The sequence below is a fragment of the Camelus dromedarius genome, chromosome 11 (genome assembly GCF_036321535.1).
Source record: "Camelus dromedarius isolate mCamDro1 chromosome 11, mCamDro1.pat, whole genome shotgun sequence".
NCBI lineage: Eukaryota > Metazoa > Chordata > Mammalia > Artiodactyla > Camelidae > Camelus > Camelus dromedarius.
The window spans coordinates 58,259,736-58,277,299 of record NC_087446.1 but is presented as its reverse complement, the minus strand read 5'-3'; the positions used below and the strand labels follow the sequence as shown (position 1 = coordinate 58,277,299).

The following is a 17,564-nucleotide window of genomic DNA, read 5'->3' as shown; positions in this document are numbered from 1 at the left end:
CAATGCAAGGGAATTTGATGCAGGTACATTAAAAGATTAAAAAAAATTTTAATTTAAGTATAGTTGATTTACAATGTTGTGTTAGTTTCAGATGTAAAGCAAAATGATTCAGTGATACCTACATATATGCATATATACATATTCTAGGCACATTAAAAGATTTAAGTAGAGGAGTGGCATGATCAGATTTGTGATTTTAAAAATATCACTCTGACTGTAGTGTGGACATTGGATTTAAAGCAGACAAATGGAAGTTGGGTGTCCATTGTAGAAGTGACCACATTACCACATTTAAAACAGGAAAGCCCCAATTCAGGTCAAGGATGACAGTGGCCTTAACTAGGGACATCTCCACAGGACCAGTGGTTGGAGTTCTCCAGTAAGGGAAGAATTTTTGGTTAATATTTTAGGCTATTAAAGTCCTGAGATCACTTTTTCGAGGGAGGGGAGGACGGAGAGGGGATGCTGATACTGGGCTGGCCAGCAGAGCCTTGAGAAGTGGATAGTTTGAAAAACTTAGAAAGCAAGGATACAGAGCCTCAAGCAAATCAAAATGTTAAAAATGTAGGCCCTCCATAACCACCCACCTCATAACTGTTCCATTCTGAACTGAACCAAAATAGTGTTATTTGGAGAGTAAACTGAGAAAACCAAATATTGAGTCAAACCTTCCATTGCTGGCCCTGAAAACAGAAAACAAACATTTATAGTATTTGCGCATTTTAATATTTATTAGAACTGCCATTTACCCAGTGGTTGCTAACTGCCTATGTATTCGGGTTATTCTCTCGTTTAACTTTTACTTAAGTCTGACCGCTAGACATTTTTCTGTTTTACAAATGAGAACACGCAGCCTCAGAGAACTGATTTTGCCCAAAGTCACACAGAGGTGCAGGGTTCGAATCCAATTATTATTTAACTCAAATCTATACTTTTAACTGTCTTGCTACACCATCTCTTTAAACGTCCTATTTAGTTAAAATGTGGGCAGCATTCCTCTTTGCACAAAAATTGAATAAATTGTCAACTGCGGGTGGAGTCAGAACAGAATTCACGAAAATGGCGGCTCCCTGCGGGGGTGCTGCTCCCTCACGTCATCACACTGCGCGGCAGCCTCTTGCGCACCACGTGTGAGGGGAGCAGGCGGGCAGACGGCGGGGTCTCGGCCGGGGGGCGGGCCCTGTTCATCCGTGCTGCAAGATGGCGCTGCCCTTTGCACGCTCGCTGTGCCTGTGCCGCTGGGGAGCCAAACGATTGGGAGTTGCCGCCGCGGAAGCCCGCAGAGGTAGGATTAGATCCTTTTACTCTCTTTTGCTTTCAAAATAGTTCCCGTCTGTTATTCTGGCTGGAGTCCACTCGGAGAAACAACTCCAGCCCCTTCGACTCATTCTCCTTCCCCCATCGGCGTTGGTCTTAAGATTCTAAACCTAGGACACTCTTTGGTTTCTTTAAATACCAGGGCTTCCCCAGTCCGAGCTTTTCGGCTCTTTGGGCTGTGCATACTAAAGCGCTCCCACTCTCGCCGGCTTGACATTCTCACTTTCCCGTGTTTCCTTGTAATCTCATGAGTGAATGTTTCACATCGGGATATGTATTTGTCCCTATTTCCGGAGATTCAGCCCACGTCATTATCCCGTCTCTTTGCTTTGCCCGCAGGCATCAGTTTCAAACTGGAAGAAAAGACCGCTCACAGCAGCCTGGTACTCTTCAGAGGTGACACAGGTGTCAAATATGGCATGGTGGGATTGGAGCCCACAAAATTGGCCCTGAATGTGGAGCGATTCCGGGAGTGGGCAGTGGTGCTGGCAGACACAGCGGTCACCAGTGGCAGGCACTACTGGGAGGTGACAGTGAAGCGCTCCCAGCAATTCCGAATAGGAGTGGCAGATGTGGACATGTCCCGGGATAGCTGCATTGGTGTTGACGATCGTTCCTGGGTGTTCACCTATGCCCAGCGCAAGTGGCACACCATGTTCGCCAAAGAGAAAGCCCCTATTGAGGGCATTGGGCAGCCAGAGAAGGTGGGGCTGCTGCTGGAGTATGAGGCCCAGAAGCTGAGCCTGGTGGATGTGAGCCGGGTTGCTGTGGTCCACACACTACAGACAGATTTCCGGGGTCCAGTGGTGCCTGCCTTTGCCCTTTGGGATGGAGAGCTGCTGACCCACTCAGGGCTTGAGGTGCCTGAAGGCCTCTAGTATGTCCATTGCTGAAGTACCTAATCATGCTCTTGGCCAGTCTTCCGCTCTAAGTGTCCGAAACCTTTTAACTGTTCCCCAAGCAACCGCTAGCTCCCACAATTCAGTGTCGGGTCTTCTGTGCAATATCTTAGTCATCTTCCACTCCCTTACCCTGTGAAAGCTAGGCATACAGCCACCCTCTCTCCGCCCCCACACTACTGCTAGTTTCCTAGGCTGTCATGAATGTACTTTCTCTGACTTGCTTCCTTCAGTCTCTCTGCCTCCCTGTACCCTGGTCTTTCACAGACTGTATTCAGTCCTGGGGGCTTAATTTCCAGCTATGTTTGAATTTATTCTTCACTGTGCTACCTCTCCCTCCTTTTGCCCACATGTAACTTTGTTTGTTTTGGGGACTCTACCGAATCTCTCCAGAGTAAATCTTTTCTACCTCTGGCTGGAGGAGTGGTGCAGTGAATGATTTGGCCCTTTCTGTACAGCATTTACAGTCTGGGCTCTGGCTCCCTCAGGAAGTGCTTTGCTGACTATCAGAGTAACAGCCATCCTTCCCCAATACCTTAGTGTTACAGACTCAGTCCCATACAGCTGCAGCTCTCCTAAACCTGAGCTCATCTGCCTTAATCTGCACACCTCTGACACCTGGTCAATCTGTTGGACTCATTGGACCCAGTTACAACCATGACCAAAGGGGAAGAGACATTTGGGGCTTACTGAGGGAATTGGTGTTAGAAACTTTATTCTTGGGAAGTTCCATCTTCATTTTTGCTACAGTTGTGACTTCTAGAAGGAGGAGGGAGGCCTGAGGTCTTACACAGTCTATTTTGAGACCTGCTCAGACCCATTTGCCTCCCCTGTCAGAATACACGTAACCTAAAGCAGTATTGGTAGCTGAGGAAAACCTAGTGGGGTGAGTGAGTATGTGTGTGAAATATGTGTTGCTTGGGCTCTGTCTGACTCTGTGGTTCCATCTTATTCTCCCTTTATGATGGTGATGCAGCTAGATGCTGCTAGGGGAGAAAGAGAAGGACTGGGTCCAGTAAAAATAATTTGTGTAATTAAAGTTTATTTGAGCACAAAATACTTTTTCTGTCTATGAAATTGCTGTTAGCAGTAGCAGCAGCACGTCCTGGCCAACGTGGGTGGCAGATCTTTCCAGACAACTAAAGCCCGGTACATAGCTCCCCACTTCCTCTGTGGATGTATGCGTGTGCTTGGTATCTAGAGCCCCTTCACCAGAGTCTCTCTCATAATGGTTTCTTCAAGGAGAGGAAGAGGGGACCTAGGTGAAGACCTGGGATGATTTTGAGTGGCCTAAGCCATCAGGCTGTCCCTTGAAGAAGCCCCCAGTCTCCATGGATAGCTCTACTGCCGGTGTCCATCAAGGCACTTCTCTGTACTCTGTCTGCTAAGGGAACGGGGTATTTTGACTCTCACAGAAAGCACTGGCCTAAGTCTTGGTCCACACTGAAACAGTGTGGCTCTCCATAGCATGTCCAGTGGTTACATGTTAAAGTGTGTGGCCAGCTCGTGCGTTTTCTTACACAGGGACTGCGCATGCCCCATGCTCACACCATGCTCTCTAAGTTCTCTTTGGACAGGACCTCAGCTGCTGCTTCAGCCTGAGTCTCAGATGGTGTGTATGAGTCCTGGTAATCTTGGAGCAGTTTCACCACCTCCAGGTGGTTGAACTGCACAGCATCATCCAGGGGGATGTTGCCCCACCTAAGAGGAGGAACAAAGACCATGATTAGGCAAAGAAGATATCGAGAGTGCCCCGGTTATATACATAACTGTGGTGGCTGGAGCGCAGTGGTGGGGAAGCTGCTGCCCACCTCCCATCCCCGCCTTTTAGCTTAATCCTACTCACCTGTCCTTAACAAAAGGATTCACTTTGCAAGCCTCAATCAGGAATTTAACGACTTCAGTGTGTCCTAAGAATATGGGCAGAAGGAAAATGAGAGGGTATAGATCCTGATTCTTTCGGTGTTAACATCAGTGTAGACCCTTGGTGGCTGGAGTCCGAACTAAGAGGGGAGGGAGAAAGGCCTCCCATTTTCACTCTTGCGGCACCCAACAGTAGTCAGCCTACAACTGAAGGGTATCTGGACAAAACTAGTTGCTGCCCTTGGAACCTTGAGGGCCCACGTGAGGTGGGGTACTCTTGGTAGAAAAGATGGGCTTTAAGATCTGCTTCCCCTCTTATTTAACCCTCACATACCTTCAGCTGCAGCAACATGCAGAGCTGTGCGGGAGTCATAGTCTTTCTGTTCCATGTCCATGGCTGACAAGGCAAACCTGGGGGAAGTGCAAAGTAGCTGGAGTTACCCTGAGCAGCCGAGAATCACTGGTATCCTTCCTGAAATGGGGTCAGACTGAATGGGTTCCAGCAAAAGTAAAACAGAGCTTATGCTAACATCTGTAGACCCTGTACAATCTATGTTCTCTACCCAGATGAGACTGTTCTCCTATGTCAGAGAGGTGGGAGTGTGGTGGTTCCAGAAACATCACTGCCTACCTGTGGTAGGTGTCCGGGACATACTTGTTGATGTTGGTGATCCATTTGAGGCAGGTAGTCCTACCTCCCTTCTAGGACTCTGCTTTCAACACCCAGGTTAATCATAACAATGGTTACCATTAATTAAGCTCTTACCACATGGCAGTGATTGTACTTAAAAAAAAAAAAAGCACCTCATTTAAATGTCAACTCTGTCAACTCTGACTCTAAAGCTGAAACACTTAACGATTTTGCTTTGTTGACTGCTAATGAGATCTCTGACCAGGAGTATTTTATTGGGTCTATTTGGTCACAGTAGAAGTACCTTCGAAGAGCTGAGACATCTCCACTAGAGGCAGCAAATAACAGGTTCACCACAGTCTTGTTCTGGAAAACATATCATACCTACTTGAGGTTAACTGTGACTTTTAATCCACCCATGCCCAGCTCTGCCCCGTCACCCTCCTCCACGGACACTTAGCCAAGGGTTTTCCTGAAGTGTTACTGCATGTTCTATCCTGAAATAGTCTTGCAGGCCACCTGGGGTTTTCCTTACCCGAACTTCTCCCCCTTCACGCCGTGGGTCTAACTTCCGAGCACAGTGCTTCAGGTTGTCATAGTTGTGGAAATTGAAGAGAGACACCAACTTCTAGAATTATAAGCCATAGAGATTGTTTACTTCCTCCTTGCTCCCAGGAGGAACTCAAAATTGATTTACTCATTCAAAAATGTTAAATACTGTATGCAAAGTGACTCACCTGGCAGAAGCTGACGCCCCTATAGCTGTTCCCCAGCTTGTCCAGTGGAGGTGACAGACACATCATTCCCATGACATTGGGCACCACCAGGAGGATGGCTCCTGACACCGCTGACTTGGCTGGCAGACCCACCTTGGGGACAGAGGTGACACAGGATGAGCTAGAGGTGCCCCACGTCCAGGTTAACAAGGCAGTCTGTCCCAAATAACTGTGTGGGCAAGGCCACACCCTTCTCAACCTCTGGGTTTGTTGATTAGTTTTTCTTACTCCTATCCTTCCCTGCCCCCACTTGAATTTATAACTCAGTAAGGAAGTATGTATTATCTACTATGTGCCTGACGCTGTGCAAGCCCTAGGAGAGGCCCTGTTAACTTACGTTCTGCTGGTAGGAGATAGACAATCAACAGGGAAACAAACAGGAATAATCACAACTGATAATAACACATCAGAAAAAAAGCAAGGTGCTGTGACTGAGAATGATGTGGGAGGGGGAGAGAGGAAGACCAAAAAGACCTCTCTTTGGCAGTGACGTCCTGGATGAGACCTGGAGGAGACTTGTCAGCCCAGTGAAGGGCACAGAGGAGTGGTTCTGAAGCTGCACTGTCATGTGTTTACGTGTTTGGGGACTTGGTGTGTTTGACAAACTCCCCTAAGGATTCTCGGCCTAATTGCCTGGCTGGAAGTTAGTGCATGAGAGGCAGGAACAAGCTTCCACCTCTCCCACTTCAGAGACAGTGTCCTCTCTTGGCTCTGGGCTCTGGGCTCGTTGCAAACGGATGGCAGGGCCAGAAGCACTCACGTGGAAGGCAAACTGGCCCGAGAAGTCGTACATGCCGCAGGAGTGCATGAGGCTGAGGGTGTTGCGCACTGCTTCAGCGCTCAGCACGCTCTCGCCTGTGATGGGGCAGATCCCGCCGTTGGCCAGGGTGGCTGCCATGACACTGCCTGATTCACAGGTCACCTCCACGGAGCACAGCTGTGGAGACGAGGTGCAGGTGAGGGTGTGGTGTGGGCCTGAACGCTGTGCTCTTGCGGGCAGAGCAATGTTCTTGGCACCCTAATCCTTCGACAAGTTCCCCTGGCGTTTCTGAAGGACACCAGACCACGGGAGACGAGCATCCCTCTCGTGGGTCGGAGCAAGAGGGCAGTCTGTCCTGTTCCCTTGACCCTGGGCTAAACAGCAGCGCTTGCTTACCTGGAAGTAGAGATCGAGGGCAGCCATCATGTCCACCCCTTTAGGAAAGCACTGCAAGGAAGAAGAGGGGAGAGCGTTTCTCTCCAGGCCATCAGCAGTCCCTGTCACAGTGTCAGGATTTCAGCCAAAGTCCCCACACCCAACTGCCCTCCACCAGCCGCAGAATCTCCAGGGTACTTTCTCTACCGGCCTCTCCCAGTTACCTTCTTTTCCTTTAGATAATAGCCGATGGCATAATTCCGATCCCCTGTTTCCTTCTCTGACTGGAATCTGAAGCAAACACCCGGTTTAGTAATTGACATTTGAGAGGTGAGTGTGAGGAGAAGGGGGGAAATCCCTTCCCTGAGAGGGACTAGATCACACATGTCAAACTAAATCGGCCCCTTTATAAATTGTCACGGTGATGCTGGAGGAGACTTCTGAACCCGAGCAAGCACTGGGCCCAGCTTTATTGTAAAGTGTGAAAAACAAAACCAAACCCAAAATAGTCTAGTCACCTAGTCTAGGAAAACGTGAGGTTTTTGGCTTTGAGAGGCTTGGTTAAGAAAGGGCCCAGTGCAAACTCTTACACCATCTCTCTCATTAAGTACTAAATAGAAATGGAACAAATTCTTTTTACAAAGTAGACAAATGTCAATGAAGGGGCTCAGAGGAAGCTGGGAGGCCAAAATTCCCCTGGGAATTTTTCCTCCTAAGACTTCCTCTATCGTCCACCTCCTCCTCCTCCATTCTCCACATACACACACACACGCCCCAAGGTGCATTCAGCCGATCCTGTGAACAGGGCCTTACGTGGCATTGCTGAAACCCATGTATTCATTCCCAGCCATTTTGTTCAGATATTGCAAAACCTGGAAGAGAAAAAGGGGCATGGGAGGCACCTCGTGCGTGAGGACCCCTCCTAAACACATACAGGCTGACTAACCCTTCTGAACTCCTCAGTCCTGATCCCAGCAAGGACTTCAGGAGGCTTTCCTCTCTGAAGCCAGCAGGCTCCCACACCTCTAGAAATAAGGCTTCTGGTGTGGGCTGGTGCACCATCAAAGTGGGGTTAGAGCCAGGCACTGGGGCAGCTGGAGTGGATAACATGCCATGGAGAAAGACAGCCAGGGGCTGAGCAGCAAGGGAACTTACAAAATCAAACTTCTCTGCTTTGTTACAGTCCATCTGCAGAGACAGAGAAAGAGATATCAGTATTCTAGGCCTAGGAGGTGGCAGAGTCGGTTAGAAGGACCTTGTGGAGTTAGTGTTTGGGCATGTGTTGCATTTTACAATGATTTTTTTTTCACAGCTGAGACTTTTTTTTTTAAATATCTTTGCATACCTAGTGATCTTCAAAACTAAACCACTTAGATTTTATTATCAATTAATGAGTATAGATAAGCTCATCCCATCTGTGAGTCTCACCCACCCCTGAGTCTCACTCCTATTCCCATTCTCAATGCCAGTCCTCATCCCTGACTTCCACTTTCACTTGCCTAATTCCAGTCCTGTCCCCAAGCCCCACCCGTATCCCTGACTCCCATCCCCATTCCTTACACCCCAGGCTGGAGCCTTACTCTGTCCTATCCCTGATTCCCATAGCTGTCTCCAAGACTAGCATGAGTGATGGGAATGAGAGGAGGGTATGTGTTGCATACAGTATACTGTGCAATTATACTGACCACTGAAATAAAGCTAAAGATTTTAGCTGAGAGTCAAGTCAGTAGGGCCTGTTTCGATGGGAATGGGATGAGGCAGGTCCCAGATACGGGGTTGTAGACAGAGCTATCCCAGAGCCAGAGGGGAGCCTGAGCCTGCTCTTCCCTACTCCCCAGTTGCTTCCGGTACATGTCAGCTATAGTGTCGACACCACAGGGACTCTGACACCTGAGTCCCTTGTGGGGAGGGTTCCTAACACCACCTTCCCCAGGAGGGGCTGTGATTGGCTCTGGGGTGTTGCTGCCCACACTGCTCTCAGGTTCTTGCTCAAGCCCTGGGAGACCTACAGCTGACAGGCTGGCCTGACATCCTTGCTCAAGGCCAGCTCACAGTTCCAGGTGACGTGAATAGTTACCCTGTCTGGCCATTCACCCTTCTTTCCATGTGTTCCACACCCAGAAGTGGCCAATCGGTACCTAATAGAGCTGTCCTCCCCCTGTGTCTGGCATTTGGCCCTTGGTCCCAGGCAGAGGTCAGGACCTGCTCGCTTCCCTAAAGGCCAGGAAGTTCTGGGCTCCAGACTCATGGGAGGGAGCAGGGGTACAGTTCCTTTTACTAACAACCTCAGCATAATTTGTGGGTCCCTGCTGTGCCCTCACTACCTCCTGGGCACCCTCAGAACAATCTGCCGAGAGAGATGGGCAGACATGAGGGATATAGCAAAGAGGGGGTTCAGAGAACAGTACCTTCTGGAAGCACTGACCTTGATCAGGGAGCTCACAACAATGGCACCAGCATTGACCATGGGGTTATGGGGGATCCCTGGGGAAATACAAACCCCCCAGAGTCTTATCAGCCACTGAGCAAAACCTCCTTTACAGCCTGCCCACTCTGCAAGGTAGACGGGAAAGATTTCTTTGCTGGGGAGGATGGAATGACAGAGCTGATGGGGAGGGCAGAGAAACAAACACACGAAAAAGGCTGGGGGGCAGGGTGGGGTAAGAAGAGGGCGTCTGTCCGTGAGTCTGGTCTGGGCTCTGCGAGCACTCACCTTCCTCGTTGAGGGAGAGCTTGTTGTAGCGCAGGCCGCTGGGCTCCTTGCCCACAAACTTGTGCACGTAGTCTGTGCCCAGGGTGCTTACGGAGATGGCATAGGTGAGAGGCTTCACACAGGACTGCAGGCAGAAGGGGATCTTTGTGTGGCCCACGGAGTGCCTAGAGGCAGACAGGTGCCATGGAAGGGGTCAGACTGTGCTCTGCACCTGGGCCCTGCCTCCCCTTCCTCACCCAGCATCTCACCGCTGACCATCCACAGTGCACAGAGAGACGCCCCACAGGTCTGGATTTGACTTGGCCAGCTGAGGGATGTAGGCCGCCACCTGGGTACAAGTAGGGAGAGAAATAGACAGAATGGAGATATGGATGTGGAGGGAGGGAACAGTGCTGAGGATCAGGCTCAGGAGAATCTTTTAGATAAAAACTAATATTCTGTCTTCTGCAGGACAACAGAGTTCCCTCCTTCCTGTTGTTCTTAGAGACATCCAAGCCTTAAGTCCTAGAAGGCCTTATCTTCTGTAACCCCACTCCTACAGAGATGGCAGTAAAGCCTATGAAAGGTACAAAGAGAATTCTGAAGTCAGCTTCCCTTTTCTGTTCTGAGGCTCAATTACCCCATGGGTCTCAAAGTTCTACTGAATCCTTGTATCAGTTGTCTCAATAAAAACTTCAGATTCCCTCACCTGCTCTAGACACATAAAATACATAAAGCCCTCATCCCCATTGTTGGAGGTCCTGCTTCTCATCTCACATCCATTGGATTCCCAGCCCCAGGAAATCTCCGAGAAGCAAGGTGTACCTGGCCCAGAGCCCTTGCCCCTCCCTCAGTCCCCTGGCCCTCACTTTGCCTCCAGTGAGCTCTTTGGCATCTTCAAAGATGCGGTCCACATGGCTCGTGAACTCCTCAAAATCAGGAATGACAAACTTCTTTCGGAATGCCTGGGTCAGGAGCACAATGTTGCTGCTCACACACCTGGATCCCAGACACGATTGGGTTAGGGGGCTGGAGAGATGCAGCTGTGACTCACTCTGGAGCCATGGAAGTTGGGAATAAAGAAGGTGTGAGTGGTCATCAGATTTGGGGCCACCAGCTGTGTGACCTCTGGCCCATCACTTGATCTTTCTGGGTCTTAAGTTTCTTTGTCTCTAAAATGAGGGGTTGTAGTGACATGGAAAGATACCCCAAGACACAGTGTCTTGGAATAGGACAAAAAATAATACCTGAATAATATGTACAGTAGGTCATTTTTATATTTAAAAAATCCTAAATTATACTTACATCTAATGTATACTTACATCTATTCCTATGTGTATGTAAATGCATAGGACATTCTCTAGAAGATACCCACTAATCTATTAACAATGTTTACTTCTGGGAAAGGGGGCTGGGACTAGGGAGAGAGGGAAAGGAGGACATGTATTTCTCTATTATTTAAACTTTTATAAGGAGTATATGCATATTCATATATTATTTGTGTAATAAATAAGTAATAAAATGAAATAAGGGGTTAAATTATCCAATCCCCACGATCCTCCCTGCTTTTAGAGTCTAAGTCCACAGAATGGTTTTGAGAGTGGTGCCTTTGTTTCTGGGGCCCTCACTTTCGGAAGAGATCTCGGTCCAAGAGGCCACCACTGCTGGACTCTCGAACCATGTGGCGCATCTGGCTCATGCAGTCCCGGAGCCGGGGATCCGACGTCTGCAGTCCAGTGGCCTTCAGTGCCTTCAGGGGAAAGAAGCTTGGTAAGGTCAGCTACAAGGACAAGAATCCAATCCCAGTCATCTTTCCCAGCTACTACAACAGGTGGAACAATGGGTTTGCAGACTAAGAAAGGAGGGAATGTAACAGCTCTGAGGGCCAATAGGGGTTTCCTGCCCTTTTTCATCAAGACAGCTAGTTTCTGAACCCCCTGGGTCAAAGTTGCAAACCAAGAAGGAGGGTTGAGTCACAGGGTTGAGCCATCCCACGTGGGGCAGGGATGGGCTTGCCTCATCAGCCTAGGCATGTGTTATCATTTGCTGTTCTTCATGAAGCAACCCGTTAGCTGCCCTGCTCTGGTCTAGCTTCCCTTTCCCAGTCTCCAGAGATCCTAAGGGATTAGCGTTCTGAGCAAGTAGAGAGGAACTCACAGTGGTGAACTTGTGGATAGGGATTCGTTCCTGTCCCTCAGCAATAGTGTAGAAGAGCAGATCACCCAGGCGGGACAGCATACCACTCTCTGAAGAATCACTGTTTGGGGGCAGAAACAGGGAAGGAGGAAAGGAACCTGAGAACTGAGAACTAGTCCTCTTCCTTGAACATGGGCTTATCAGTAGGTAGGTGTCCTCAGTCTACGCCTCCTCCCTGAACCATCTGATCTATCCCTGTAATTCCAACCTTCACATCTGTCCTGAGAAGTCTTAAATCTTACTCTCTAGCTTTCTTTTGTTCCTAAACTTCAGGCATTTATTTCTACTTGCCTTCTAGATGCTTCCATCTCTAGATGTCCCATAGGCACTGCAAACTCAACATGTCCAAGCCTGAGGTCATCTTACCTCCTTCTGTCTGCTCCTTCTCTTGTGTTTCCCGTTTAATAGCATTACCACTCACCCAGGGGCCAAGCTGGAAACGTGGAATCATTTGGATAATTCCCATACCTTATACGTATAACCAACATCAGATAAATCTATCTCCATAATGTCTCTCGAATCCACCTCTTTTCTTCTCTTCCCCTGTGCCAACATGGTGTAATAGAAAGAACCAGTTTGCCCCTTAATAGATGTGTGATCTTAATGTGTCAGGTTATTTAAAAGTGCTGAAGTATCTGTAAAATAAGGGTAGTAAAGTCTGCTTCACATGGGTGATGTGAGGCTTAATTTAAATGACATTTTATGAAAAACTTTCACAAAGTAGGTGCTCAGTAAATCATGCTTCTTTACCGTTAGCTCCTTTTCGTCTGTTACCTAACTGCTATTACAGTATCTTGACTTGCAACCCATATTCTACAATGTGACAGTTATCTTTCTAAAACCCAAGTATCATCTCTCTACTCAAAAACCTTTGCTAGTTCCCCAGTGCCTTCAAAATAAGTCCTTATTTCTTGGTATAGCATTTAAGGATCCTTAAAACCTGCCAACATTCCTTTCCTATTCTCCACCATGCCTCCATACTCTAGTTATGCCAGGTAGAAGTTGGCTCCCCAAATGGGCCAGGCATTGCCAGGCTTCCCGGCTTTTGCTTATGCTGAAGCTTCCACATGGAAAGACCTTTTTCTCCTTCACCTGCACAGTCCTGCTCATCCTTCAAGATCCCAGATCAAATGTTACTAATTCCGTAAAGGCTTTCCCAAACCTCCAGATTTTGCTTATGCTGCTGGTATGACACAACATACTGTCTTCTTGACAGAAGACAGTCTCCTCTGCTTCACTGTTACGTCTTTGTGTTTCAGGTATCTTTGTCTTCCTAGCATTGAGCAAAGTCCCTCGCACATAGTGGATCTTCTATAAAGAATTACCAAGTTGCCTTTCTACAAAGTTCCTTTTCCCCAGAGTATCTCTTATTGGCTTTTAGCATCTAAAAAACCACATACTAAGGACTTCTTGGTCTTCAAGAGTTCTCCTATTAATATGTTAACAGATTTAGAGGAATTACTTTATCAAATCCTTCCAAGTATGACAACTATTTGAGATTAAGACCCTTCAAAATCCTTAGTCCCAACAATTTGACTTCCAGATATTTATCATATAAGTGTGTTCACATACCTACAAGGTAACATTCAGTTATTCACTGCACTGTTAGTAGTAGTAACACTGGAAGCAACCTAAATGTGCATCAACAGGGAACTAGTTAGGTAAATTAGGTATATTCGTATGATGGAATATTATGCAATGTTAAAAAAAGAAATGAGAGCATGCTTTAAAGATTGACAGGGAATGATCTTTAAGATGTAGTATTAGCTAAAAGAAGCAAGCTGTGGACAGTGTTTATAGTATGGTAATTTTTATGCTTAAAAGGGAAAAATATATGTTTGCTTTCTCAGGTAAAAAATATTTCTGGAAGAATGTATAGGAGACAGATAAGACTGATTTGTCTCCCTCTAGGGACAGGAAGCAGGTGCTGGGCAAGAGGAGTGGGAGGGATACTTCTCACTATATATATTTTTATATACTTTGGTCAATTTTTGGTGGGGGATAATTAGGCTTATTTTTTTTTAAAGAGGAGTTATTGGGGATTGAACCCAGAACCTCATGCATGCTAAGCATGTGCTCTACCACTTGAGCTATACCCTCCCCTCTTGCATACTTTGAATGTTAAACCATGTATATTTTATCTACTGAATGTGATATATAGACTATGAGTATATTATCTATTGAAACAATGCATTAAAAAATAAAAAGTCTCTAAAGAAGCTTGGCATAGACTAGACATCTGTATGTTTTGGGCCAGGAGGAATACCAGGAAAGGGGGGCGTTTTCCTTTTCTGAAGAAATCCAGTTGTCACAGTGAGGCTAGTGCTTTAGAGAAAAGGATCCATGTCATGACAGAAGGGAGGAAAAAGCTATCTGAGGAATAACTCAAGAAGAAAAGTATGTAGGAACACTTGAGGGCAGGTCTCTGCGCCTGGAAGATGAAGGAAGACAGGAAATAATGCCTCGCCACTGAATGTACTGCAAGCCTTAAAAAAAACTGCATACCTTTTGATCCAGATATGGATTGATCTGCAATATAATGTTGGGGGGTGGGAAACAAGCTGCAGAACAATGTATAAAGTATGATAATATTTGTATAAAAAAGGGATGTAATAGCAACATGTATTTGCTGATATATGCAAAAATATCTCTAGAAGGTATCAACATATCAATGAAAGATTTCTTGGGGAGCAAAACTTTCTAGAAATTTACTCTAAGAAATAATTGAACAAGTGCATAAGAATATATAGTAACCTAATTGAAGACTGGTTAAATAAATTGATACTTCATACAATGGAATCTTAAAATGGCAAAATGGCAGCCATTAGGATGACACCATCATGCATGCACACATTCAATGATATTAAAAGCTGTTCACAAATGGAAAAGATAGGCTTCCAAAAAAAGAAAGAATACTATGATCCTATTTTTGTTAAATTTTATATACATATATAGGATATATATAGATATAAATCATATTAACTGGTTACCTCTAGTAGTGGGATTTTTTATATTCTTGATACTTTATTTACCTTGTTTTTCATAATCAGAAACAGAATAAAACTAAATATTAAAAAAAACAATAACCTAAATAATAGAGCATTTCCTCCTTACTGCCCTCCTTCTCCACCAAGAACACCTCCTCCTCATGATGTCACACTCCCAGAGCCCATCCCCCTCCAGTGCTCTCAATTCCTTCTGCCCAAGGGAATATCAGTCCAAGGTCTTTACCAAGAAGTCCCTGGGAGCACAGGCACAATAGGCAGGAGGATCAAGGTCCCTGAAAACACTTCCATCACCTGACTCCACTTGATAAGGAAGTGTGTGTGTGTGGAGGAACCAGGGACATCTCTTGCTCCCCATCCCACAGAATGTGTAAGGGTGAGGGAGGTTAAACCTTTGCTCTATCCTACCATTTCTCTCAAGGTGATTATTTGGGAAAAGTTGGAGTGGAGAGTAGAACAGGAGAGAGGCCTTTTTTTTTTTTTTTTTGAGTTTAAATGTCTGTGTCTCCTTGAGAAGAGGCTGATGGAAAGGTGCAGCATAATAACAATTATTATTAATTACAAATAAATAATACCTTATTGATCTGTTACCTGTCAGGACAAGGACTCCAGTGGTGGTAAGGTAGTGCTGTGTCTGTCTGGCTACCTTAATTATGTCTTTCTGAATGTCATCAACAGATACCAATGACAGAGGAGGTGATCCATTTCCTGTTCCTACAATATTAGAGCAGGGGCTACTTTGACGGTGTCTATGTCGGCTTCTGGGGAGGACAAAATTTCCTGCTCAGCTCTGTCTGCACCTCGAAGAGACCAAGTATTCCTGGGTGGTAGGGGAGAGGGGTGCAGCCTCTTGGGCAGAGTAAGAACCCCAGGGAAGCCAACCCTTTAAATCAGGGAGCCTGAGCAGCACTATAAGGGCTCTGACTGGCTCTGGTCTGGGAGATCAGAGTCTTGTGATTTTCCCCCCTATTATATTTTCCTCATTCAACAACCAGTCGGATCACCACCCTTATTCTACAGATTAGGGAGCCCTGATAACGCATACACCCCAAGTCATTCGCAAACGACACAGGCATGTACCTGCGCACCAATAATGCATCACACATTACACGCCGAAATAGATAGACCCAAGTACACTAGGACTAGGCAGGATGTTCCATACCCACGCATCTTCTAAAATACATACGAGGACCAGGGAGGAGAGGAGGGTGAGGATGGGCGGTGCACACACCGCCCTGCACTCAGACACGTGCATCTAGCAACACTCCGCGCCCACCTGCGTTCCCAGTTAAGTACGCACCTTGGACAGGCACCATCCAGAACACCGACCTGCCCAAACGCCCTCCCGGGCGGACGGCACGTTACCGCTCGAGCACGGCAGACCCAAAGCCCCAAATCTAAAGGAAAGGGCATTGCAGGCCAGTAAGCGAGGAGAGGAGAAGGGAGTTGCGACGTGCTCCTGGGAGTAGGGGACTCGGAAGCTGGTGAGAACGACAGTGGGGGTGGGAGCGAGCCTGTCCCTACCCCAGCCCCGCGAGCCTTACTGATCCAGGAACTGCAGCTGGTGGCTGTGCGGCGTCTCCCGGCCCTGCGCAGCGGCCTCACTGAGTTGGTGCCGGACGCCCCCGCCAAGGAGAGGGCTCCGGCTCAGGTGACCCCAGCCTCCCCGCCGGCAGTGACTGCCGGCCCCGCTCAGCGCTTTCTGCAGAGCCTTCATGGAGCGCATCCCCCCAGGGTGCCGTCCGCTCGGCCAGAGCGCCCAAGGCGTCTGAGCGGTGGCTGGAGGGAGGGGCGGAGGCAAGGTTGGGGGAGCTCCATGGGAAAGTGCGGGGCCTGGGAAGTAGAGAGGAGGGGCCCAGTGGGTGGGGTTGGAGCTGGAGGACGGGCCAGTCCCTGTGACGCGCGAGCCCCGCCAGGTGCACCCAATCGCCCCTAGACAGGGGAACCGTGAAGAGCGAACTCGATAGAAGAGAAAGCCGAGAGGCGGGGGGCTCGTGGAAGGTAAGTGGGCGGTGCCTGAGGGTTGGGATGGACAACGCTCAGGTCCAATTATTGAGGAAGCATAAATTTTGGGGCGGAGAAAAGACGAAGCTATCCAATGAGAGCAAGGCGGTGGGCCGTCCGCCAGAGCCTGCGGATTCCTCCGCGCCCCGGGCCGCTGCGGCGGGCGGTGCGTGCAGGCGCAGAGGGCGGGAAAGCTGAGGTGGGGCGGTTGCGAAGCCAGCTGAGCTCCCGGAGGAGGCGGCGGGTTGGAGCGATGGAATTTCCGGAGAGAGAAGAGAGCGGTACCGCTGTACACTCAAATAAGAATGAGCCCTGTTCAAGAGGTCACTTAGTGACCTTCGACATTCGAAGGCCAGGCCCGCCCTCAGTAACCCGCCTCATAGTGCGGCGTTGAGGCCAAAGGAACACCTAGTCTCCAGCACGGGGTGTTGGTGAATGAGGAGTCAGCTGGCCGGAGATTACCCCGACCAGAAACAGCCCCTGGATACTTCAGTGAGATCACGAGGCGACGAAAAAAGGTCACCCAGGGTTGCTGGGGTGCTGGGTTCTCGTTTTAGCTCCACCAATTATTTGGTGGCTGTTCAGGACTTAAGTGTTCTTAACTCTGAGCTCTTAAACATTTTAAAAGCCGTTAGGTGCTCCCAGAATATTAAATGTTTTAATTGCTTGTCTCTTCCTTATGAGCAGAAAAGATGTACAAAAAGAATTTTGAAAACTAGGCAGATTCAGGAATTTTATCATTTTCAACTAGAACATTCTCCTGTATCTTCGCAGCGCCTAAAAGCGTCTGTATTTGTTAGGAGCACATGTAAATAATAGCTATTATCTAGGACTTAAGGTGTGCCAACCACTTTAGTCTAGCTTTCTCTTACCAGAGACCTACAGAGTAGTTATTATTAGTCCCATTTTGAAGATGAGGAAACTAAGACTCAGAAATGAAGACTTCTTTATCTAAGATAATCCAGCTAATAAGTACCAGAGCCAGGACCCAAGTCTCTCACTATAAGGCTCTCTCCATCATGAAGCTCTTCCCAAAACCAGCCATT

At 47.7% G+C, this 17,564-nt stretch overlaps 2 protein-coding genes across 4 annotated transcripts; one reads left to right on the top strand and one right to left on the bottom strand.

The window, feature by feature from the left end:
• The first annotated feature begins 1,150 nt into the window (after positions 1–1,150).
• On the top strand, positions 1,151–3,273 carry SPRYD4 (SPRY domain containing 4). The gene is made up of 2 exons (XM_010976844.3): positions 1,151–1,285; positions 1,657–3,273. The coding sequence occupies exons 1-2, from the start codon at positions 1,201–1,203 to the stop codon at positions 2,193–2,195; spliced, it is 624 nt and encodes a 207-aa protein (XP_010975146.1). The 5' UTR covers positions 1,151–1,200; the 3' UTR covers positions 2,196–3,273.
• On the bottom strand, positions 3,239–16,829 carry GLS2 (glutaminase 2). 3 transcript variants are annotated; one of them, XM_031463658.2, is made up of 18 exons: positions 16,059–16,829; positions 11,471–11,570; positions 10,942–11,063; positions 10,183–10,312; positions 9,583–9,662; positions 9,335–9,498; positions 9,047–9,105; positions 7,777–7,809; positions 7,435–7,493; positions 6,846–6,912; positions 6,643–6,693; positions 6,247–6,423; positions 5,448–5,579; positions 5,246–5,338; positions 5,015–5,076; positions 4,414–4,490; positions 4,063–4,126; positions 3,239–3,917 (listed from the first exon to the last, which is right to left on the bottom strand). In XM_031463658.2, the coding sequence occupies exons 1-18, from the start codon at positions 16,238–16,240 to the stop codon at positions 3,761–3,763; spliced, it is 1,809 nt and encodes a 602-aa protein (XP_031319518.1). In that variant the 5' UTR covers positions 16,241–16,829; the 3' UTR covers positions 3,239–3,760. The 3 variants fall into 3 exon arrangements, with proteins under 3 accessions (XP_031319518.1, XP_010975147.1, XP_064347159.1); XM_010976845.3 differs by lacking the exon at positions 16,059–16,829 and adding an exon at positions 15,815–16,053; XM_064491089.1 differs by lacking the exon at positions 16,059–16,829 and adding an exon at positions 15,106–15,796.
• Between the last annotated feature and the right edge of the window lie 735 nt (positions 16,830–17,564).

Bases quoted from the DNA above. Each gene is read 5' to 3' on its own strand.
- GLS2 (XM_031463658.2), bottom strand. From the start codon at position 16,240: ATGCGCTCCATGAAGGCTCTGCAGAAAGCGCTGAGCGGGGCCGGCAGT. The intron at 5,580-6,246 runs GTGAGTGCTTCT...TCTGTCCCCAAG, and splicing joins CGGGCCAGTTTGCCTTCCAC to GTGGGTCTGCCAGCCAAGTC. The intron at 3,918-4,062 runs GTGAGTAGGATT...TCCTCCTCTTAG, and splicing joins AATCCTTTTGTTAAGGACAG to GTGGGGCAACATCCCCCTGG.
- SPRYD4 (XM_010976844.3), top strand. From the start codon at position 1,201: ATGGCGCTGCCCTTTGCACGCTCGCTGTGCCTGTGCCGCTGGGGAGCC. The intron at 1,286-1,656 runs GTAGGATTAGAT...CTTTGCCCGCAG, and splicing joins CGCCGCGGAAGCCCGCAGAG to GCATCAGTTTCAAACTGGAA.